At 41.1% G+C, this 24043-nt stretch overlaps 1 protein-coding gene across 3 annotated transcripts in view; it reads left to right on the top strand.

Annotated features, from left to right (window-relative positions):
* The window catches only part of IKZF3 (IKAROS family zinc finger 3), an 89269-nt gene extending 66003 nt beyond the window's left edge, over positions 1-23266 (top strand). For 2 of the 3 annotated variants that reach the window (XM_030294678.1, XM_030294677.1), the window contains exons 7-8: positions 8054-8170; positions 20067-23266. In XM_030294678.1, the coding sequence (XP_030150538.1) occupies positions 8054-8170; positions 20067-20770 (821 nt within the window). In that variant the 3' untranslated portion in view covers positions 20771-23266. Of the gene's footprint in view, positions 1-7653; positions 7939-8053; positions 8171-20066 lie in introns of those variants that run through there. The other variant, XM_030294679.2, reaches the window with a different exon arrangement.
* Positions 23267-24043: the final 777 nt, after the last annotated feature.

The following is a 24043-nucleotide window of genomic DNA, read 5'->3' as shown; positions in this document are numbered from 1 at the left end:
TTTATTTCCTTTTCATTCTTCAGTTGAAATAGCATGAAACTTCTTTGTGTCACATCTCTGCAGTTGTCCTTTGTCCCATCCAGTTGACCATCATCCTGGTTCTGCAGCTTGGGTTGTCTGACATTTTCATTCAATTACTTGAACCGGTTGCATATTCAGAGTATCAAACCCTGAGGGGATTTGCTGTTTGACAGCAGTAGGTGCAGTTGAGTGGTTTGAAGGTTCTAAAGCAGAAAGATTACAAAAGTATGACAGAAATAATGGGAAATGGAGTGGAAATCATAAGTAGCTTAGCTGTACCTATTTTGAGTGAGAGGAAACTTTTGTTTTAGATAAAGCCTATTTTACAGTGTTAGGAACTGGCCAACTGAATTCCGTTGGTTTGCACGCTTCTGCTTTTTATCCTGATGGCATCTTTGGTTTTATCAAGGAGTTGGATTTCCTCCTTATTTCTAAAGAGAAATGTTTGCAACAGACAGTACTCTTAACTGTGAGACATTCCCAAGTTATCAACATCAATTGTATTCCAAATAGAATTATTGTATTTAAAGCTAGAAGGTTAAAGAGAGCATCTAGTCCTACCATCTCATTTTAGACATGAGGATATTGAAACTCATCAAAAATTCAGTGACTTGCTTAAAAATCACTAGAACTTTTCATGTTCCCATGGTTAAGTATATTTTTTATTTTCAAAAATTCATTGCAATATAATTCACTTACCATAAAAGTCACCTTTTAAAGTGTACAATTCAGGGGCGCCTGGGTGGCTCAGTCAGGTAAGCATCTGACTTCAGCTCAGGTCATGATCTCACAGCTTGTGAGTTCAAGCCCCATATCAGGCTCTGTGCTGACAGCTCAGAGCCTGGAGCCTGCTTTGGATTCTGTCTCCGTCTCTCTGCCCCTCCTACCCCCTGCGCGCGCACACACACACACACACACACACACTCACTCACTCTCTCTCTCTCTCTTTCTCTTAAATATAAATAAACATTAAAAAATTAAAGTGTGCAATTCAGTAGTTTTTAACATATTCACAAAGTTATACAACCATCACCACTAATTCCATAACATTTTCATCACTCTCAAAAGAAACCTTGTACCCATTAGCAGTCATTCCCTCTTCCCCCTCTCTTTAGCCCCTGGCACCCACTGATCTACTTTCTGTCTTTATGGGTTTGCCTATTCTGAATATTTCACATAATTAGAATCATATAATACATGGCCTTTTATGTCTAGCTTCTTTCACTTAGCATAATGTTTTCAGGGCTCATCCATGTTTAGCATGTATCAGCACTTCATTCCTTTTTTATGGCCAAATAATATTCCGTTATATGGATTTACTGCATTTAAAATACAAATCTATTTATCAGTTAATAGACATTTGTTTTTTTTTCCACTTTGGGAAAATATGGCTTGATTAGCTATTTTTTAAGATTATACATTATCTGGTTAGTGAAAGAAATATGGTAACACACATATGAGTAGACACACACATATGCATGTATGTATGTCTTGATTCTCTTGGAAGTAGGGGAAAAGTCAGTACACTATCCCCTATGAGTAGCAAGTTCAAAATTATGGATTTTAAAGTAAGGTTACCATCTCATTTCCCATATCCACAATCATTTTTAGGAATTTCAAATTAGGAAAGTATCAAAGAAATATTTTAGCTGTCTTCAGTGGCTTAAGGTGATTCAGGAAATGCTGAAATACAGAAGTTGAGTTAATTTGCATTTCATAGGGTGGTTTGATGGATGCATGCAACATACTTTAAGTTTCAGTAAAAATAAACAAATAAATAAAGGGTTAACTGAGTCAGCAAGTTTTAATTTTTGTTGTTGTTGTTTAAAACAAGTATGTTGTAATGGTGGTTTCATGTTACAAAATGTTTCAAGTCAGTTTAATCAAGTATAATAAATACTGCATGTCAGTCAATATATTATTCTCTTTTATATTTCAAATAGTTCCCATGATTTTTCCTGAATTCCAAAATGTAAACATTAAAAAAAATTTATTTTTTTAAGTTTATTTATTTTTTTTTTAGTAATCTCTACACCCAACATGGGCCTCAAATCCATGACCCTAAGACCAAGGGTCATGGGCTCTTCTGAGTGAGCCAGCCAGGTGCCCCCAAAAACATAAAGAATGTTTATCCATACAAGCCAATCTTTTTTGGGGGGGGTGGTGTTGAGAGAGAGAGTACAAGGGGGGAAGGGACAGACGGAGAGAGAGAATCTTTAAAAAAAATTTTTTTATGTTTATTTATTTTTGAGAGAGAGAGAGAGAAAGAGCATGAGCGGGGGGGGGGGGGGGGGGGGGAGAGAGGGAGACACAGAATCTGAAGCAGGCTCCAGGCTCTGAGCCGTCAGCACAAGAGCCTGACGTGGGGCTTGAATTCACAGACTGCAAGATCATGACCTGAGCCGAAGTCGGACGCTTAACCTACTAAACCACCCAGGCACCCTGAGAGAATGTGTGTGTGTGTGTGTGTGAGAGAGAGAGAGAGAGAGAGAGAGAGAGAATCTTAAGCAGGCTCTATGCTTGGCATCCCATGACCGTGAGATCATGACCTGAGCTGAAATCAAGAGTTGGATGCTTAACTGACTGAGCCACCCAGGTGCCATACCAAACTTTAATTACTGCCACTGCTTCCTATATGGTTTCCATTTTTGTTTCCTTCTTAAAATTGGGAGTCCCGGTCTGGATATCATGTTCCATTCTGAGCCTAACCAACATAGTATCACCAGTGGTATATCTTATCCCTTCATCCCTAGTTTTTAAAGTAATGATAGTAGTAATGTGCTACTGTGGGTATAGCATTTATTCATCAAGTACTTATTTTTTATTTATTTATTTATTTATTTTGAGAGCAAAAGAGAGTGTGAGTGGGGGAGGAACAGAGAGAGAGGTAGAGAATCCTAAGCAGGCTCCACACTATCAGCACAGAGCCCAATGCAGGGCTTGATCTCATGAACCGTGAGATCATGACCTGAGCCAAAATCAAGAGTTGGATGCTTAACCTATTGAACCACCCAGGCGCCCCCATTAAGTGCTTAGTGTAAATTGAAGTGCAGCCTAGTCTAAGACCCAAGCTTTGAGACAGACCTGCTCCCATCAGGAAGCAGGTCTTTATGGAAGCAGAACAGATAAAAAGACCTTGGACTGGAGACCAGTTTGCAAAAGAATGTTGTGTTGGGAAATAGGACTTCTGGCCTCTTTTTATTATTATTATTATTATTATTGTTATTATTATTACTCAGATAGCATTTGTTAGATTCTCTAGGTGCCAGAGCTGTGGCAGAGTTGTTTGTAAAAATGAATGAAAGTTTAGCCCCTATCCTTGGAGAAATCACAATCCAACAAGGCAATGGGCATTTGATCTATTAATATAATACAAAGGTCTAAGGGAGGTACATGTGATACAGCTACTTCAGGCCAAGTGTTTACTCCAGACCTCATGAGTGACATCATCAAGATAATCCAATTCTGCTGTCTTAATGGAATGTATATGAAAAAAATAGAGAAGAACACGGATTTCATTTTCTCATTAGCTTGATTCTTATCCCAGAAAGGGACTAACAGCTGGCATAGAGATTCATTTAGCCTCATTTCACACAGATTATGAGTACTTGGAGCAGGACATATTTTTGTATGACAATGAGTTCTAGCAATAACAAGATTTTTAAAGTAATTGAATAATTATATTTATTTATGAATCTGGGAGTCACAACCTTTTATCCTCACTCTCATTGTTTCAGCTGAGCCAATACAAACATGAGAATTGTAGAATAAACTTATATTTTTCTCAAGGAGCAGACCAAAGAAAAAGTTTAAATGTTTTAAAAGTTGATTTTCCCAACTGATTTTTCTTCTTAAAAAGTGATACTATCTCACAGGTAGTATTCATTCTACTTGCTCAAAAAGGCAACAATTTTATGTAGCTTTTTTTGTTAGAACCTGCCTCAGTCTTTGATAGCAATCTTTTGTTAGACAATTCTCGTTACACAATAACACCCCTTTGTTCCACTGTCCATTAGCCACTTACTGACCACACCAGAGAAGAGACAGGAAGCAATGCCTCTTATTTGAGTTCCATTTAACACTTCAAGATCAAATGACAGATTTGGAACAAACACAAAAACACAACCAATTACACAGTTAAATCTGCAACCACTTTGAGATAGAAATTGCATCATGGAAATAGTTAACTGAAAGACAGACAATTAAGACTTGTGTGGCGATTAAAGGTAGAAACCTGTTCTGTAATTATGACTTCATATTAGTTTTAATATTTTTTTCAACATGTCTTTAAAATCATTTTGCTAATGAAAATTGGTATAGCCACTATGTAGTAGGCAAGTGACATGAAGGGGAATTGATCCAGAATTATAGTCCTACCCCTATGCTCACTCATGAACCAAGTGTGTAAATTGCTTTTTGCCACTATCCCTTATTCCCCGCACCCACCCCTTGCAACATTAAACTGCCAAACACCACCCAGGAACGGATTTCCTATTTCATCATTTAAACCCATTATCTTGTCCCCTTACTATCTTGCCAAACTGGTTTCCCTCCACTTACATTTTTGAGACATGATGTGGCAAGATAACAAGTCTAGACTCTATAAGTAGACAGTTGGGTCTTCAAGTTGAAGCAGAGGACCAAAAGCCAGTGGTCCTCTTTGTTTGCTTTTCAGTGTACTGCCTAAACTCCTCGTAATCCCAAAGAGATCCTCTGCAGAGCATTTCTTTGTGTATTAAAGAGCAGACAGCAGCTGACCGATAACTGCAAGGCAAAAGACCTGCAGTTTGGGAAGAAAGAGTGCAGCACGTTCAATTGAAGTGTTAGCCTTTGCCTAACTTGCCGATTTGACAATGGTTAACTCAGTAAAGATGAACATAATCTCTAGAGCGTGTTCACATGTCCAGTGATGGTTGGGATCTTGGAGTTGCTATTTTGAGTGAACAAGCCAGAGAGGGGCTTAGGGGGACAGAAGCCCTCTCGATTCGCTTCAGAGGATTTCTTTCACTCTATTGTGGGAATGGGAAAGTCTCCACCCATGTCCCCAATTATCTGTCCATCCACACACTTCAGAATGTTATCTTTTTAAATGTCAGGCATTTGGCCACTGGTTTACAGAGTAAGATTTATCTAGAAATGACTGTCAAGAGGAGCTTGGTGAGTAACCAGGGATAAAAGATGATGTTATCTCGGAAGGTTGCCATTTAGTGACATGCCCTCATTACATTATTTAGGTCATGTATCCCCGCTCTAGCATCCTCCCAAATATAGAAGATATTGAGTATGTGTCCTCAGAAAGCTGCTTGTGGTAATTGATAGTGACTTGGTAAAATGTAGACAGTGACTACTGAGAGCTCAATGGGAAAACTAGGCTGGCAACATAATGCTTGGGGTGAGTCCTGGGGCTGAAGGCACAAGATCTCTGGGAGATGATTGGCCCATTAGAAGAGTGACTGAAGATACCAATACAAACAGGGGTAAAATGGGGATGGAATTAAAAATTCCCACAGGACTGTTTTTTACTCTCCTTTCGCTTTAAATCTTTCTGATAATAATACACAGTTGGGGGTAGGGAGAGGGCAGGGTGTGGATTTAATCCTCCCAAAGTTGCTCAAACCACAATGAATGTTCCCAAAGCACCCTTAGCTGTTTCTAAGAAAAAGCCTCCTTATAACAGCCTCAGGAACTGATTTCAAATCCCGGGCCTTTGTCTTTCATCTCTTTGCTCTTGGGGCTCGGGGTAGTGCCACATCTGGTGGTGGTTTGTGTGAAAGGAAATAATATATATAATAGTTTCCTGTTTGGTCATTTAAACCTGTCCCTGTGCTGGACAGAATTTGACCCACTTCACTCAATAGCAACGTGTCCTGTTGCTAAAGTACCCATTATTTACAATGGCCAGCCAGCCAAAGTGACAGTGCTTTACCACCAGCCCCAAAGCTGCCCAGGCCCCTTATTCCGACCCTTACTGTTTTCATTGACACATAGAGTATTGTTAATAGCTTAAACCAGAGACTGGGACTTATTTCTTTGGAGCATATAATTATATTTGACAAGAAACTCACGAAGTCTAGTAAGTATGGTTATCATCCTCTTCTCTTAATCCTTTTTGGAGCCAGATTCCATTTTATTCCTGAATTTTAAAAACCGTGAGCTTTATAATTTATTGTGTAACGACCGGCAACCAAAAACTAAGACACGCTAATAATACAATGAAACATATTTGGTATTTTGAATTCTCTTTTTCTAATTTGACTTTGGTTTTCTTGCCCTGACCATAATTGACAGTCCTGCCCTGGAGGTTTTTCTCTTTTGTTTACTTGCAGAGGTGGCCAATTTTCTTCTCTCTGGGCATACCAATTTGTGGTACTGAATGTCTGAGAGACCATGGAATTTGTGACATTATTTCTGTATATTAGAATCTGTTCACACAGCAAACTCTTCAACTACGGAATGAGCACTGACCATCCCTAAATCTGTGCATATATTTGAGAAGAAAAAAATCCATTCTGCGGCCATCACTTGCTTTTTACTCTAGTCTCTTAAACTAATTTCAATTTCTTCTTCCTTAGAGACATTAGAAATGTATGGATACATCATTTTAGTTTGGACCTCCTGAAATGCTTATGATAAAACAGAGAGGAATGTTTGTAGTAACACAATATGATTATGGAGGACAGGAGTGAACAAACTGTGCCCCATGAGCCAAATGTAGCCAGCAGACTATTTGTGTACGAGGTTTTTACATTTTTAAAGGGTGATGGGTTGGAGGAAAAATCAAAGAATATGGAACAGAGACTAGATGTGTCCCACAAAGTTGAAAATATTTACTATCTGGCCCTTTACAGAAAAGTTTTCTGATCTGTAGCTTGGGCTAGCATCGTTTGCTAAAGTGTAAAGCCTTACATCTCAATCAGCTGGTATCTCTTTGAACTTTAGATACAGAACGTTATTGAGTACTACCTGCTATACCAGGGCAAATTATACTATACTTATTCCAATTTACTATTTAATCGATTAGATGTTAGTACTATCTATATATTCTAATGGTTTTCAATTCTGGCTGAATTTTAAAATCATCTGAAGAGCTTTAAAAATACTGTTGCCTAGGTGCCTACACCAGAGATCCTGATTTTAGGATCTGAAGGGGAAGCTGGGCATAGGTGTTTCCTACATTCTCTTCAGCTGATTCTAATGTTCAGGCAGGTCTGAGAACCACAGGCCTACACCATTTAGGGGTCTATTCGTGGATTAACAACTAGACCATATTCTTAGGCAGTTTTTATTTACATTGTTCATTAGAAATATAATAAAGATGCATTATACAAATTGCTCTTTAATTTCAAGACAGAAGTGTTGCTCAGGGAAATTCTGAGACAATTTTGAAATGTGAGGAGCATATGAAACAGATAATGTAGAGCCCAGAGAAATAGAATTTAAGAGATAGGAACTGAAAGGAACATGCTGGAAAAAAAGAAAAGGAAAGGAAAGAAAAAAGAAAACCACTCAGAATTACAATACACAAATCACTGAGTAGATTTCTTGCTGTCTGGGTAAGTGTATCTATTTTCAAAAGTGCTATTAACATAAACAGAACAGTAAATCTGGGGCACCATACTTTTTTTTTTTTTTAAGTTGTTTAGAAGAATTATATCAGTCTGCAGGTGTCACACGCAGTTACTCAGAATCAGAAAGAAGGCTGATCGGGGGTTAGAAGATCTCCATCTATCTATCTTTTTGCAACCAACCACGTCCAGGCTGTTTATTTAATACTTCCTCTTGCTAATGAAGATACTGGTTGGGGATGGGTCGGGCTTTCCCATCTCAGCATAAGACTGCAAGATTTGAACGTGCCCCGGTGCTGGCTTCACTGACCACAGCAGGTACCCCGGGCAAGAATCTGAGCAGTAATAACAGGTAACAACAGAGTGTGTATCAGATGTCTGATACTTTTCCTTCCAGTTTATTTCCTTTTCTCCCTCATTTACCACCGTGTTCTTTTCCCTCTTCTTTTTACATTTTTCCAAACCAGCAAGTGCGGAGGCAAGACACATCAAAGCAGAGATGGGAAGTGAAAGAGCTCTCGTTCTGGACAGATTAGCAAGCAATGTGGCAAAACGAAAAAGCTCAATGCCTCAGAAATTCATTGGTAAGAATACAACCCTTTTTTTCCTGCTGTTGTTAGCAGATAGTTTAAATGAGATAACGTAGGATGCTTATATATTACACAGGCCCTTCCTAGCTTAATCTCTGTTAAAATAAGGTAATTGGTTTTCCATTGTACACTTTTATTCTTCATGCTTCATTTTGATACCTAGGGCAAATAGAATAAGATATTTTAACTGAATAATCTTAACTCCTGAAGATGGAAGTATTTGATAGCCAATTTCCTAAATGGAGTTGGTGTTAAAAATGCTGTTCCTTCCTCTTCATTCCGAATGACATATGTTGCATGACAAAGTTTGTGCAATTGACACCAGTGAGATGTTTGAAATAGCATTTCTGTAACCTTTTGTAGTTATATTTTACAAGTTGGTTCTGTAATCGTGCCCAAACTTTTTTTCATGCTCTAAAACTTACTGCCATTCTTTCTTGAATTTGATTGAGGACTGGCTTTAAGAGAATGTGGTTGGGACAACATGGATTTAAATAACTAGGCTGGATTCAATCATTTGTCTTACAGGAGTTAATTTTTATGCCATTGGTTTTCACATTGTCAAACAATGGAGCAGAATGAGATGGCTAAAAAATAATTATGTTCATTAAAGTGTTAGGACTGCTGAACAGCAGAGATGTTTTGCCCAACTCTCCCAGATGTTTACATAAATGTGACCATGGTATTTAAAATAGATTTGTATTTGTGAAGAGGGCAGCTGAATTGAATGTATCAGTTTTGCTATAAATTGAAATTCAGTGATACTGAACAAAAATAGTTGTCACACGAAAATAGACCTCCCTCAACACCAGTAAAATTTTAGAGGACTGTCATTCTGTTTTTCCAAAGCTACTTGCTGCTATTGATTTCTCACTACAGTTCTTTTGTGCTTAATCTTCCCAATAGCTTTTACAGATATTACGTACCTACCTGGTTTTTAAATCTGGTTAAATTTTATTATGGTCTAGGTCATTTTTTTACAGGCAGATATTTTATGTGAATTATAGAGATTTATTGAAAGAACTAATGTGTTTCAAAATTACCTAGCTTTGTATTTATGCTTATTTAGGTACTTATGCCTTCTTTATTTTATTTTGATTAGCTGAGAAGTTTTTGTATCCTTTTAATCACTTTAAGAATTGTGTCAGACTAAAGTTGGTGCATTTCAGTTTAGAAAGACACATCCCCCCCCCACCCCCATTACCATTTCCCCCCTCCCTGGTGAGAAATGTCAAGGGGCATGTAGTGACTTCCATGTGGAGTTTAGGAGCAGTGGATCAATTGTGATTCCACGGCGCAATCTTAAGACATTGCTCATATATCTTTTGAGCTTGACTCCTGTGAAGAAGTTCTGACTGGAGTCAGAACAAAGGGAGAGTATAGTTGTTATTCTATGAGTGTAATTTACCTTGTAATTTATTTTGGGAAAAGTTTTGACTCTAGAAATGGCCGTACTTGATGTGGAGAGGGACATGGAGAAAAATGGGCAAGGAAAAAATGTGAAGTGATGCAATTTCAATCCAATTATAGTCAATGCGTTTTGGTCTAAAAGAACTAAAATATGAGAGAAGGTGCTTAGTATAGCTGCCGTACAGCAATAGTTGAGCCAAAACCCTACTTAATATAATAAAAAATATAATAAAAGTTGCTTTGTTATCTTCATGGGTTTAAGAAAACACATTTCCTGTGTTCACTTCCATTCCACTCTACTTATTACATCAGGGATCTGTTCCATTTGTTACCCTTGTGACCGGAGGATTTCCACTCCTTCATTTCCAGACTCATGAGAGATGCTTGTAGGTGCTGATTTCTCTCATCTTCTGAACCATCATTTTCTCTCTATGCTGGAATCAGGAAACCCAGTAGAGTTAGCTCTTGATTTGAGCTGAGGCAGCAACTTCAAGGCCCTGAATAACTGGGGGAAATTTTGTTTGGTAAATTGTGGTATGTAGTGCAGTAGGAAGAACACTGGATTTGAAGCCAAATCACCCAGGTTCCGATTCTAGCTCAGTCATTTCTTAACTCTGTGTGTTCAGACAAATCACATAACCTTTCTGGGCCTCTGTTTATTCATCTGTGAAATGAGGAGACTGAATAGGTGATGAAGTGATCGGGAAGGTCCCTCCCAGCTCTATCATTCTACAAGTCAGTGAGATGAATTAGCAAAGGCTGCAATTATGAATACCACTTTGTGTTTATAAACCCGTATGTGTAACTTCAGGTAACTGTTTTCTCAAGGCTGTACAGACAAGGTATTTATGTTATAAACCATATCAGATATTTTAGTTGTTTTGTTTTTTTTTTTTTTAGGAAGGTGTGGTTAAATCTGAGAATCTATCAAACAGCTGCATTTGGCCAACATTCATATATCTTACTGAGGGCATTGCTACTTCTTTGGCTCTTTCATCAGGAAATGGGGATAGCGCTCCTGCCATATCCATGATGTTCTTGTTCCTAAGCCCTGTTTCTAATCTTCTAGCGTTAGCATATATCTCTTCCTTTTAGAGATTATTTTTAAATAAAGGGTTTCCTTTATTTATTGAATCATTTAATGGAATCAACCTTTTTGATAGAAAACAGTAATATCGGGGAGAGAAAAGGAACATTTGACACTGCAGTGTATGGGATGAAGAGCTACAAAACATCAGGGCTAATATTTTCTCTCCTCTTCTCTTCTGTCTCCTGTATTTCCTCTCCAAGGCACCATTTTCTGAAAAGATTCAGCTGCCAGGGAAATGGCAAAGGGTAAAGTGTGAAGGAAGAATGAGTCACTCCCTTTAATCCTTGCTGACAGTTGCACAGCACTCAGACCAACCTTTGCTTCCTTGACCTCTTGAACTATGAGGGTTAAGGTGAAGTTATACCATCAGGTCAGCCTGTTACTTTCCCAACAGGCTAGAGATAATCACCAGTAGGTAGCATCTTCCATCAATTAGAGATTAACTGAGGAAGAGGGACAGATTGGGTTAAGCTCAGGTGCATTTAGAAACACAAAGGAGGTACTTGGGTAGTTCAGTTGGTTAAGCGTCCGACTTCGGCTCAGGTCATGATCTCGCTGTCTGTGAGTTCGAGCCCCACATGAGGCTCTGTGCTGACAGCTCGGAGCCTGGAGCCTGCTTCAGATTCTGTGTCTCCCTCTCTCTCTGCCCCTCCCTTGCTCATGCTCTGTCCCTCTCTCTCTCTCAAAAATAGATAAACATAAAAAAAAATTTTTTAAAGGAAACACAAAGCATGCCTGTATTGAAGCATAGGAGTAAAATTAAATTGCCTACATAGGAGAAAAATAAAATAATTTCTTTCCTAATTCTCTAAGATGTTTTATTTCACTTTCCGTAAGATAGGACATAAATCAACACACATTCATTAGAAATCAGCATCTTTACATCATCAAAATAATTCTTAGTTGCTCTTTTCAAAGGACACGAAGGCCTCACTTTTAGCACCTAACCCTTTTAAGAGTTGTCCTTTCTCTGCATCTTATTCTCCTGTTATAAACTTGTTTGAATAGACTTCTAACTAGGCCATCTTCAAATACTTGGCTCAAAATAGAGGCCAGATTTCTCTCCTGGAGGGAGGAGGAAAATGACTACATTTCTGCATATTTCTTTTTCTGATTTTCATTCTTTCTCCAAAAACAGATGTGTTATTCCGACCAAAGTGGTTACCATAGCATCTCCTTATTATTTTTAATTTTATGTATTACTTTATTAAAGGAAGTTTTCATGTTGAAAAGAACATGAAAACAGATCTCACTCAGCCGCGGTAAACATTCTGGTGAGGTTTTGACACTTCAACAAACACCATCGATTCTCCTTGTGAAGTAACTAATGAGAAATTGTCTGCTTTGGTTAACAGAGCGACAGGAAGCAGTTTGAAAACTCGTTTCTAACAGCAAAAAGTATCTTCTCCCACCCCTTCCCAAAGGGCTGAAATCTATAATCCTGTAAACGTTATAAAATCATAGCATTTTAGGGCTTGAAGGGATATCAGGAACACCCAGCGAGTTCTTTCACCAGAGGAGGAAAAATTGGAGAGATGGCGAGATGCAACTAGTAGGTGACAGAGCAGGGTCAGGGCAAGGCCTAAAACATGCTGCAGTCCAAGGCCTGCCTTCCTTGGGAGGTCACCCCGAGCAGTGCATGTCATGTGTGCTACACCAGAGCTTTGGACAGTGGGGAGTGTAGTCATTGAAAGCTGGTGGAAAAAAAAGTCCCTAAAGAAGGGCAATCATTCTCCCTCGAGGGTGTGTTTTCTTGAGAAAAGAAGTCTTCCCCTGGTGACTCCATCAGGACCGATGACATCCAATAGTACCTCTCACAGAGGACAAGGCTTCTGCAACAACAAAACAGTCTCCAGCTCAGTTTTCCTCACTGCCACCCCCATCACTCTCTCTCTGTTTGCTCCCCTTCTTGCCTGTTCTGTGGCTCCCCACTGCTTTCCTCCTCCTGGAAGAAATGTTAGTCACTTTGGTCTCATTTAGATTGAGATCAGAGCCATCATCTCATCAGATATTCCATTTACCCTACTTACCTGCCCCCCTCCCTTTTTTTGACATGTACTTGCAGTAAGAGTAAGCGATAATACGCATGGGATATGGTATGAAGGTAGTGGCAAATACATTTCAGTGACTTGAAGAAACTTCAAAAGAAAACCTGAATATTTCACGTCACCCCTCATGATGACTATAATAGTAGAAATGTGTTATTTTCCTAAAGTTCAAATCATTCCCCCCCATCTTCAAAAAAACCTTTCAGTGGCTTCCCAATGGAATAAAATCTGAACCACCCAGGTGTTCTGAGCCTTGCACAATCTGTCTCCAAGTTACCTTTTCTCATTTTATCATTTCAGCCAAGTAATCTTTTAATTCAGCCACAGTGAACTACTTCCACTTCTGTGTAATACTTTCCCTCTTATATGTAATGGTTCTGTCCATGCTGTCTGTCTGGAATACCATCACTTACATCTGCCTTTAGAAGTACACATGGTCAGGGGGCGCCTGGGTGGCTCAGTCGGTTAAGAATCTGATTTTGGCCCAGGTCATGATCTCACAGTTTTTGAGTTCAAGCCCCACATCGGGCTCTGTGCTGACAGTCAGCTCAGAGCCTGGAGCCTGCTTCGGATTCTGTGTCTCCCCCTCTCTCTACCCCTCCCCTGCTCACGCTCTGTGTCTCTCTGTCTCTCAATAATAAATAAATGTTAAAAAAATAAAAAATAAATAAATAAAAGAAGTACACATGGTCAGGAGGTGCCTGGGTGGTTCAGTCGGTTAAGTTTCTGATTTTGGCTCAGGTCATGCATGATCTCTTGGTTCTTGAGATCAAGCCCCTCATTGGGCTTACTGTTGTCAGTGCTGAGTCTGCTTGGGATTTTCCCTCTGTCTGTCCCCCACTCTTGTACTCTCACTTGCGTGGTGCTCTCTCTCTCAAAATAAATAAATAAACAAAAACAACAAAAAAAGCACACACATCGTCTACATTCGCATAGTCTCCTGAGTCCTCTCTTTACTCTGTTCTCCCCCTGCACTCAAGGCAAGCTTAAAACAGTTTGGTGATATATAGAACTGTCTTCACCACAATCACTGCCACCACCTCAGATAACAAGGAGACTTTAAAGAACAGAGGCGCCTGAGTGGCTCAATCAGTTAAGCATCTGACTTTGGCTCAGGTCATGATCTCTCAGTCCTTGAATTTGAGCCTCACATCGGACTCTGTGCTGACAGCTCAGAGCCTGGAGCCTGCTTCAGATTCTGTGTCACCCTCTCTCTCTGCCCTTCCCCCGCTTGTGCTCTGTCTCTGTCTCTGTCTCTCTCTCAAAAATAAATAAACATTTAAAAAATTTTTTTAAATAAAGAATAGATTAATATTTGTCTCACATTACACGACATATTTGAGAAGCTGTCCATATTATTCTCTTTACTCTCTTGACTACTGTATGCTTTGTATTAGGGGTACTGATTTGTAATGAAATTGCATAAATGCTACATTTCCTATTGGATTGTAATTATGTTTATATTCCTCAAAGCACGTAACATGGTGTGAGGCTAATAATAATAATAATAATAAATGATCTACCACTTATTAAGTGTTTACATTTGCCAGGCATTCTTTTAAGCACTTACAGATACAACAATTCTGTGCATCATAGATATTTCTTGAATGCACGTTGCTGGTCCATTTGGAATAAAGCACAGTTGCTGGTCCACTGCTTATGGGAACCACCCCAGCAGAGAATCTGAAGTCACTGTCCATGGTGGGATTGTGCAGCCATGGGCAAGGTAGCATCCAGGAAACAGCAGTTAATGCTCATGGACAGATATATTTAGGCCCTTAGATTGCATCCTAGTTCTCCATTTACTGACTAACCGACCTTAGCAAATTAACCTGTTTGTAGGTTAGGTTCTTCATCTGACTAAGAGATGCTAATTCACCTTAGGCAAATGAGACAATATACAAAAAGTACCTAGGACAGCACTGGGTATATAGTAAGGGCTCAATAAATAGTAGCTATTCCTTTTAGTATTATATATAAGGCACAGGGCTAGGTAGTGTGAAGTATAAAACCCAGAAGTAGGGGCGCCTGGGTGGCTCAGTCGGTTAAGCGTCCGACTTCGGCTCAGGTCATGATCTCACGGTTCATGGGTTCAAGCCCCGCATCGGGCTCTGTGCTGACAGCTCGGAGCCTGGAGCCTGCTTCAGATTCTGTGTCTCCCTCTCTCTCTGCCCCTCCCCTGCTCATACTCTGTCTCTCTCTGTCTCAAAAATAAATAAAAATATTTAAAAAATAAAAATTAAAAAAACCCAGAAGTAAACAGATTAGGGTGGTGGGTATTGCTTGGCCCCAAAGGCAGAGGTCTAAATCCGTGTGCTCAGCTAAGGTCCCTTTTAGCTCTAGGCTGTGATTCTGTCTGTACTTTCAAGTTGGCACTTAGAAGCCAACAACCATATGCCCTCACCACATCGCAGCAATTCAGGTCAGGCAGTTGCTCAGTTTAGAGTTACCAAAGCCTAGATGGTAGGGATTGAGGGATTGACACCTTTAAAAGGAAACACGGGTAAGTAATGGCCCAACCAGGCAGCCTTGGTTCCTAAACTCAGAACTTGTTGCTGCCATTTGTACTTTCATCAGAAGGAAACCTCTAATTCAGCCTGAAGCTGCTATCATTAATCATTCAAAGGTGTGGTACGATTTTGACTACAAGCTGGACTAGAGGCTCCGTGCAGGTTTGGGAGAAGTTACACTCTTGTGGTTTGACTAACCTTTTTTATGAGTATGTTACTAAAGAAACGTGAGCTGTTGGCTTTTCAATTACTGTAGCTTACCCCTTCTGAGTTTCATACACATTGAGTCATCGTGTCTACAGGTGACTGATAATCATCTGCACTACTCAAGTTACCGTAACTCAGAGATGAGGGGATCTGATGATTGTAGGTTGCGTGCACGTGAAGATCTGAGGCTCTCCCATCTTCACAATGAACAATGGTCTGTGTTAACCACAGAACTCAGTCACATATTTCCACTCATCCAAGGGTTTATTTCCCTCTTACTGTTTTGCCTCTTACAACTTTAGCACTCAGCTGTTTTCTGACATGTGCTGCAGGTTGGTATAGACTCTGAAACTGTAGGCCTAGTTCAGTAAAGCGAACTCTTGGGAGAAAGGATAAAAGCAGAGTTTATGATGTGCCTACCCCACCCCGGAAACTTTCTGGAACCTCTCTGTTAGGTGAAAAGATAAAAAAGGTTCTCACGGACCCCTGGTATCTGGGGAGTTGAGTAGAACCAGCCACACTGGAAAATCATCGATGACCTTGAAAAGGCCAGGAAACCAAAGTTCATCATTTCTGTGTCACGTTCAGGAGAATGAATATTTGTGACCTTAGCTGGCTTTCATGTTCTCAGCCTCATTCTTTCAAACAGCTTTGATCAAAGATATATTCAATCTGGAAGCTGAAAATAAGAACCACTGATGACTTTGGCAAAGGTCTACTTTTCTGTTGCTTTTTATTGAGTTGCCAAAGCAGGGTGTTTTTCTTTGCATATTTTTTCTCTCAGGTATTTGTCTAGAAACTATCATGTTGGCCGTAAGGTAGTGGGGATGCAGGACAAATCCATCTGATTCCATTAGATCTTCTAGCTGCTCTTTCTGGCTCCCATTTCTCACTGTTCTGGTCTATCTTACACTTTGCTGTTTCATTAATATCCTGAAAATAAAATTTTGACCCAAGCCTCCCTTGCTCAAGGGCATGTGGCAGTTTGTTCTTTGTTCAAATCCAAATCCAATTTCAGAATGCCCATCGTTTGGTTTCACCATGTGTTATCTTTTTTCAGTATCTCCCCAAATGTGGAATGCAAAATGCCAGGAGGCCCATGGGGCAAGAAAATTATTTTGTTTTTTAGTTCTCTCTCAATCTTCTTGATTATACCAAAGGAAAAAGGTTTAGATTTAATTTGATGTTAGATTTCATTAATACTAATCTCACACTTGGCAATCTCTGTTTTTAGCAGAGAGAGGGGATCTTTGTTTACAAGTAGTCACAGTATCTGATCAAAACTTAAGTAAATCGCTCTATTTCATTGTCTTTATTTTTCATAACTACCTTCTATTTGCTGTAAGTGATTCTGATTTTCCATTTGTGTTAGTAATATAAAGTTTACTTAAAAAGCAAACTTGCGGGGTGCCTGGGCGGCTCCATCAGTTAAGTGTCAGACTTAGGCTCAGGCCATGATCTCATGGTTCGTGTTTTTGAGCCCTGCGTTGCGCTCTGTACTGATAGCTCAGATAGCTGGAGCCTGCTTTGGATTCTGTGTCTCTGTCTCTCTGCCCCTCGCCTGCTTCTCTCTCTTTCTTTCTCTTTCTCTCTCTCTCTCTCTCTCTCTCTCTCTCTCTCAAAAGGTAAATAAACATAGGGGCGCCTGGGTGGCTCAGTCAGTTAAGCATCCGACTTCGGCTCAGGTCATGATCTCGTGGTTCATGGGTTCAAGCCCTGCGTCGGGCTCTGTGCTGACAGCTCGGAGCCTGGAGCCTGCTTAGGATTCTGTGTCCCCCTCTCTCTCCACCCCACCCCACCCCTGCTTGTGCTCTGTCTCTGTCTTTCAAAAATGAATAAACATTTAAAAAAAAGGTAAATAAACATTAAAAAAAGAAAGAAAGAAAGAAAGAAAGAAGAAGCAAACTCAGGGCACCTAGGTGACTTGGTCAGTTAGACATTCAACTCTTGATTTCGGCTTGGGTCATTATCTCAGGTTCATGAGATAGAACCCCACATCAGGCTCCATGCTTCTAGAGCAGAGCCTGCTTGGGATTCTCTCTCTCTCTCTCTCTCTCTCTCTCTCTCCCCCCCCCCTCTGCCCCTCCCCCACTGGCACACGGGCACACACACTCTCCCTTTCAAAATAAATAAACATTTTTTTTTTTTATAATTTTTTTTTCAACGTTTATTTATTTTTGGGACAGAGAGAGACAGAGCATGAACGGGGGAGGGGCAGAGAGAGAGGGAGACACAGAATCGGAAACAGGCTCCAGGCTCTGAGCCATCAGCCCAGAGCCTGACGCGGGGCTCGAACTCCCGGACCGCGAGATCGTGACCTGGCTGAAGTCGGACGCTTAACCGACTGCGCCACCCAGGCGCCCCATAAATAAACATTTTTTAAAAGAAAATTCATTTTAGCAAAAAAAAAAAAAACAAAAAACAAAAAAAACAGAGAAAGAAAAGGCAAGCTGATTCCAACAAAACAAAAAGTCCTAACATTTACCAAGTGCTTTCTATGTACTAGGCATTTTTCTAAGCACTTCCCAGTGACCCTGGGTGGCAGATACAATTATTATCCCCATTATACATGAGGACATGGAGCCATAGACATGTTAAGTAACTTGCCCAAGGTCACACAATGGGTAACTGATGAGCCAGCATCAGATCCAGTCCCATCTGGCCCTATTGCCCAGGCACTCAACCACCACACCACCCTGAGGTGCCAGTATTGCAGAACGTGAGGGAATAAGTGAAGTTTCAGAAATGCTGTATTTCATTCTTCCTGAAGGAGAGCTACAGCCATACTCTCTTACTCTTCCCTGCTTGTGTCCTGTGTAGTCCCACTTCTCTGCCTTCTGTCATGCTCCTCCCTCAATTAGGATGTCTCATCAACCTCTCTGAAAAGCTACGTCATACCAGTTCATCAAGACCCTTCTCAAAATCTGGGTCTTCCAAGAAAGCTTTCCCTGCCCCAGGTACTCTTGAATGTTTTTCATTCCCTTAACACTTAAATAGACAATTTCTACCAGACTGCCTTACCCTTGCCTTATAATTCTTTTTACAGAAGATGTGTACTCCCCTACTTAACTGCCTTAAGCATGGCATTTAGAATAAAATCAAAGACCTCCATAGAGCAGGGCTGTCCTTTCATGACTTCTAACATTTATTTTTCTCTGCTTCCATGCATACAGGTCTTGTTTCTCTCCCACTAGTTTGGAGACAGCTCAAGAACAGAAACCAGTTCTTCCAATTCTTCTGTTTTCTTGAATTCTTTCATTATTGGACCCTTTACTGTGTGGCAGGGACAAGCTTTGGAACCATAACATGCCTAGGGAATGTTACGGAAGAGAGGATCTGGTTCAGCATATCCCCCCAGAATCTAGTGTCTACAAAATAAAAAAGCATCAGCAATACCTTAGCCTCACTTTCAGTGCTTGACACATCCACCCGTTCTCTCTTCCCTCTACCAGCCACTCACCGCTGAGCACATCTGCCATCACTGCAGACCCTGCTCCTGCCTTCCCTGTGGCCAGAGAGCCTCTATTTTCTAACACACAACACCCACACCCCAAAGGTGGCTAAACTCTGTTTTCAGAATTTCTCAGCAGTTTGACAGGAGCAGTAGGACAGGGTGACCACAAATACATTTTTCAGTTAAGTGTGAGATAGGTCCTAATGATCACCTGTGTATCAATGATACATTTTTTTTTCAAACAAAAGCATGACATACTTTATGAAAGGAATAAAGACTGTGATCTTTCATCAAGAAAGCTTTTCTAAAACTTTCTACATTTGAAGTTCATTTACTTAAATCTCAGTCTGGTGACAATTTGTTTGGGGAGTGGTAAGTTGGAGGTTTGGGGGCTACTTTTTCTGCCCCTGTAGCTATTTAAAAAGCTGCAGAGGCTAGTTGCTGAGCATCCCCGCTGTTTGCAGCACTTCCGTTCCCCTGGCTCTCTAGTATTACTAGCAAAATAAGAGTTTGGGAATTGATTGGGTTGAGAGTCCAGGAACAGTAGAAGTGCCATGCTCCTGCACAGTGGTAGCTCCCCAGCCTTCCGTGAACCCTGCCCCAGTGTCCTCTTGCTTCTTTTTCTCTCCTTTTCTCCAGTGTCCCCTCTGATGTGAGCAGTGGAAACAGTTCACGTTGTAGCCTCAACTTAATGACATCTCTGACACTCCCTTTTGTCTGCCTGCTTAATTTATTTTGACTGTCCAAACATGTACTGTCAGCCACTGTCCCTTGAGACTTCAGCACCCATTGGAGCCATTCTGCCTGGGCTGGGTGTTCTTGTTTTTTGTTTTTTTTTTTTTTAACGTTTATTTATTTTTGAGAGAGAGAGAGAGACAGAGCATGAGTGGGGGAGGAGCAGAGAGAGAGGGAGACACAGTATCCAAAGTAAGGTCCAGGCTCTGAGCTGTGAGCACAGAGCCTGATGCGGGGCTCGAACCCACGAATCGTGAGATCATGACCTGCCGAAGTCGGACGCTTAACTAACTGAGCCGCCCAGGCGCCCCAGGGCTGGGTGTTCTTGAGCAGGTGGCACATCCTTCCTCCCTTTTCAAGGACTCTGGAAAATCATTTTACAAACTCTCTGCCCGTGTGTTCTTCCTCTTGTAATTATTTCTTTCACTTGTTCTAGGTGAGAAGCGCCACTGTTTTGACGTCAACTATAATCCCGGCTATATGTACGAGAAAGAGAGTGAGATGATACAGACCCGGATGATGGACCAAGCCATCAATAATGCCATCAGCTATCTCGGTGCAGAAGCCCTGCGCCCCTTAGTCCAGACACCACCTGCTCCCACCTCTGAGATGGTTCCAGTGATCAGCAGCATGTATCCCATAGCCCTCACCCGTGCGGAGATGCCAAATGGTGCCCCCCAGGACCTGGAAAAGAAGAATATCCACCTGCCAGAGAAGAGCCTGCCTTCTGAAAGAGGCCTCTCCCCCAACAATAGTGGCCATGACTCCACAGACACTGATAGCAACCATGAAGAACGCCAGAATCACATCTACCAGCAAAATCACATGGTCCCTCCCCGGGTCCGCAATGGGATGCCACTTCTGAAGGAAATCCCCCGCTCTTATGAACTCCTCAAGCCCCCACCCATCTGTCCAAGAGACTCCATCAAAGTGATCAACAAAGAAGGGGAGGTGATGGATGTGTATCGATGTGACCACTGTCGAGTCCTCTTCCTGGATTATGTGATGTTCACTATTCACATGGGTTGCCATGGCTTTCGTGACCCTTTTGAGTGTAACATGTGTGGATATCGAAGCCATGATCGGTATGAGTTCTCATCTCACATAGCCAGAGGAGAGCACAGAGCCATGCTGAAGTGAACATCTGGTCTCCAAGATGATTTACGCCTGAGCATTCAACATAATTTGTAAAAACCGACACCCCACCTAACGAATTATTCTCCAAACTCATTTCCAAACTCCCTTCCATACCATTTTTAGTGTCCAAAGAGTCATGTTCACATGGGCAACAGGGAAATGCTGCCTTCATTCAGAAATTGTTTGCAGATAATATCGTGTTATCATTTTTGTTAAACCTTTGTTTTCTCATTAGGGACTTGAATTTTTATGATATGTAAAAGCCAGTGAAGTATTTGGTCATTATCTTTTGCAGCAATGGAACAAGCAGTCCTTGGAGTTTGTTGCCATTCAAAAGAATCCCCCAGTTGTGCTGCAAGAGACATTCTTTCTGAGATACACAGATACATCAGCCATATGTGGAAAAGCATTTTGGACATCTGCCTAGGTCCACAAAGAAGAAGAGCTCACCAGCTAACCTGGCTCGGAAGCCATGCCCTTCTGTACTTAACACAGGCTGAAAGTCTAGGATATAGTCTCCTCATCCCAAATTATACTCTAATGGTAAGGAAAAGAACAGCCATAAAACAAGTATCTGTTACCAGTAACTGAAGACTGAAGTCTCTAGGCAGCAGACCCATTTCTTAGCACACAAGGGGGAAAAAATCAAGTCATCCAATGATACTTCTGCCTCTACCCTTTAACCTTCCCATCATCAATTAAAAGTTGCTTTAGTTTAAACCAGTCATGAATAGGAGAAATTTTATATCAGAAGAACGGATGGCTTTAAACATAGACCATCATTGAAACTCCAGGAAGTTGTCGGCTTTGGACGATGGCATCCATTTCCTATGATCAAGACTGGCAGAACTGGGCTCTGAGGGGGAAATGGTTCAGAAGCACCATGGGGCAGTGAGGGGGGTGGGTAGTTACCTAAAAGTTCTTGGTCTCCTTCATGGAGCATTAGTGTACAGACACTTACCAATGATTTCTTTTTTTGACAAAAAACCACCGAAGAATCCAAAATGAGTGACTTAGTCTCCCCCTCCCCACAGGAGAGGAATCAGGGACAGATGTCATGTGTGTTGTTTGGGTCTTTGATGAGCTTCCTGATGGGGTGAGGAGGGGGCAACTCTGCTGACAGGTTCTCCTTGATCAAGCAGGGTGGGTTTCTCTCTCCATTTTAAGTGGAGCTGCTGTATGCCACGAAAACTCCTGAAAGATCTTGATTCTGCACATGTATCGGTCAGCTTTGTCATCTGTTATGGGAAATACGCTATCAAGGGAAAGTTCAGGGATAATTGTAAAATTAGTATTGCAATAGGGGTCACGAAATCTGTTTGTGAATTCCATATTGGCTGCTAATTAGCTGTATGACTTTGGGCAAATCACTTAACTCTTAAAACTAAGTTTCTTCAACCATAAAGTAACAGTTGGGTTTATACATTCTCTAAGGTCCCTTCCAGCTTTAAATGTATGCGATTATGCTGTAACCACAGTTACTTTTTAGACCTCTTAATGCATGGGTATTAAGCAGAAGAGTATGTATACGAATATCTGTTTCACATTGCTTTGGTGTGAAAATGGTAGTGTTGTTAAATTTTTCCTTTAACCACTGAGTTGTGAATGTGAAGAGGATGGTGGGGAGGAACAAAAAACAGGAAGGTATTTTGATCTTGCCCCAAAGTATATACACAAAGTGGCACCTGCAGCTGCTTGCCAAAGCCTTTTTTTCTCTCTCTCTCTCCTTTTTGAGAACTGGTGTTAGTGAAAATAAATTCTGCTTCCAGGGACAACTTCATGGAGCCTAGTTACACATTAAGAGTCAGCTTTGTGCACCTTTCTACCAGAGCCAAGAATCCCCAATTCCTGGTAGATTAGTGTTTTATGTATCTGCCTTGATATTTCGAAAGGGCTTAGGCATTAGACTTCAACTCAACTAATTTATGTGCTGCCAGTAATTAAAATGTTCCACCTCAGACTGCACAAATGGCTTATCCTTCTTTGTAGCATGGCGTCTGTCTCAGGAAAAAAAAAGACTTTGTGAAATTCCATGGTAACAGTCCCAACATGTCTGAGATTTCAGCTAAAAGACTAGACGTATTTCAGTGCGTAGTCTTCACTATGTTTCCGTAATCCTAGACCCCAAGCTACGCCAGGTTGCTTACACCCGTTGTGGCCGAGGAGCTGCTTATTATACTCTTGAAATGCCGCACATCCTGTTGGCTCTTCAGGGGACAAAAGAAAGACTATTTGGAAGCAAGAATTAGTAGGAAAGAAAGCTTGGGAAAGCGGGCATTTCCACCAGATTAGTGGGAAAGTCCTTCTGCAGAAGCCAACTCTTGCACCTTAAGAGTGAAAGAGGCCCATCCCACTAACCTAGGGACTTTTGTGTAGATATGACCCTCATTTTCCCTGTGACTAATAGATTTTCTAAATGATTTCTATTCTTCTGAGGTCAGTCTTCTGAGTGGGGTGGCCACTCAGAAATGCTACTTTCACTGTAGCATTCTGGGCCTAGATTGGGACACACCGAGTCCGGAGAAAATTTGCATGTACAAACTGCATATTCTTAAATCTTAAAGTCGAACCAGTTAATATGTAGTAGTGGTTGTCACCACACAGGTGAATATTTCCTTCTGTAGGCACTCCTTATACCAATTAATGTCCCTGCCCACCGCTTGCTGGTAAAGAGGGTAAAGGAGAATCTTAGCAAGATTGCTTAGTGAGAAGGGCAGAATCAGGATTCACATTCAACCATGTTGGACAGTGAGATCTCCTTTCCCAGCCAGAGTCCCTCTGAACATGAACGTGGTGGGTCTTTGCTCATCTTCATTTCCCACCACACACCCAGGAGGCCACAATCTGAGGAACAGCCAACCCCATGGAAAGTTCCCTTGCAGCCAAGGTGACAGAATTGGGGTGAGGCGGAAAAGGAAGAGAACTGGCTCTCCAGATGTTCCTTACCACCACTTGAATCATTGCACAGGTATTTCCTAACGACATAGAACTAAACAGAAGTTATCTCCCCCATTACCCTCCACCACCATCACCAAGGACAAAAAGACATTAATAAACCTATCAGTCTTGGGGCACCTGAGTGGCTCAGTCAGTTGAGCATCCAACCCTCGGTTTTGGCTCAGGTCATGGTCTTGCAGTTTGTGAGTTCAAGCCCTGCGTCAGGCTCCACGCTGACAGCCTGCTTGGGATCTCTCTCTCCCTCTCTCTCTGCCCCTCCCATGCTCATTCTCTCTGTCTCTCTTGAAATAAATAAATAAACTTAAAATTTTTTTTAAA

The sequence above is a fragment of the Lynx canadensis genome, chromosome E1, assembly GCF_007474595.2.
Source record: "Lynx canadensis isolate LIC74 chromosome E1, mLynCan4.pri.v2, whole genome shotgun sequence".
Taxonomy (NCBI): domain Eukaryota; kingdom Metazoa; phylum Chordata; class Mammalia; order Carnivora; family Felidae; genus Lynx; species Lynx canadensis.
This window is presented reverse-complemented; position numbering and strand designations above follow the sequence as displayed.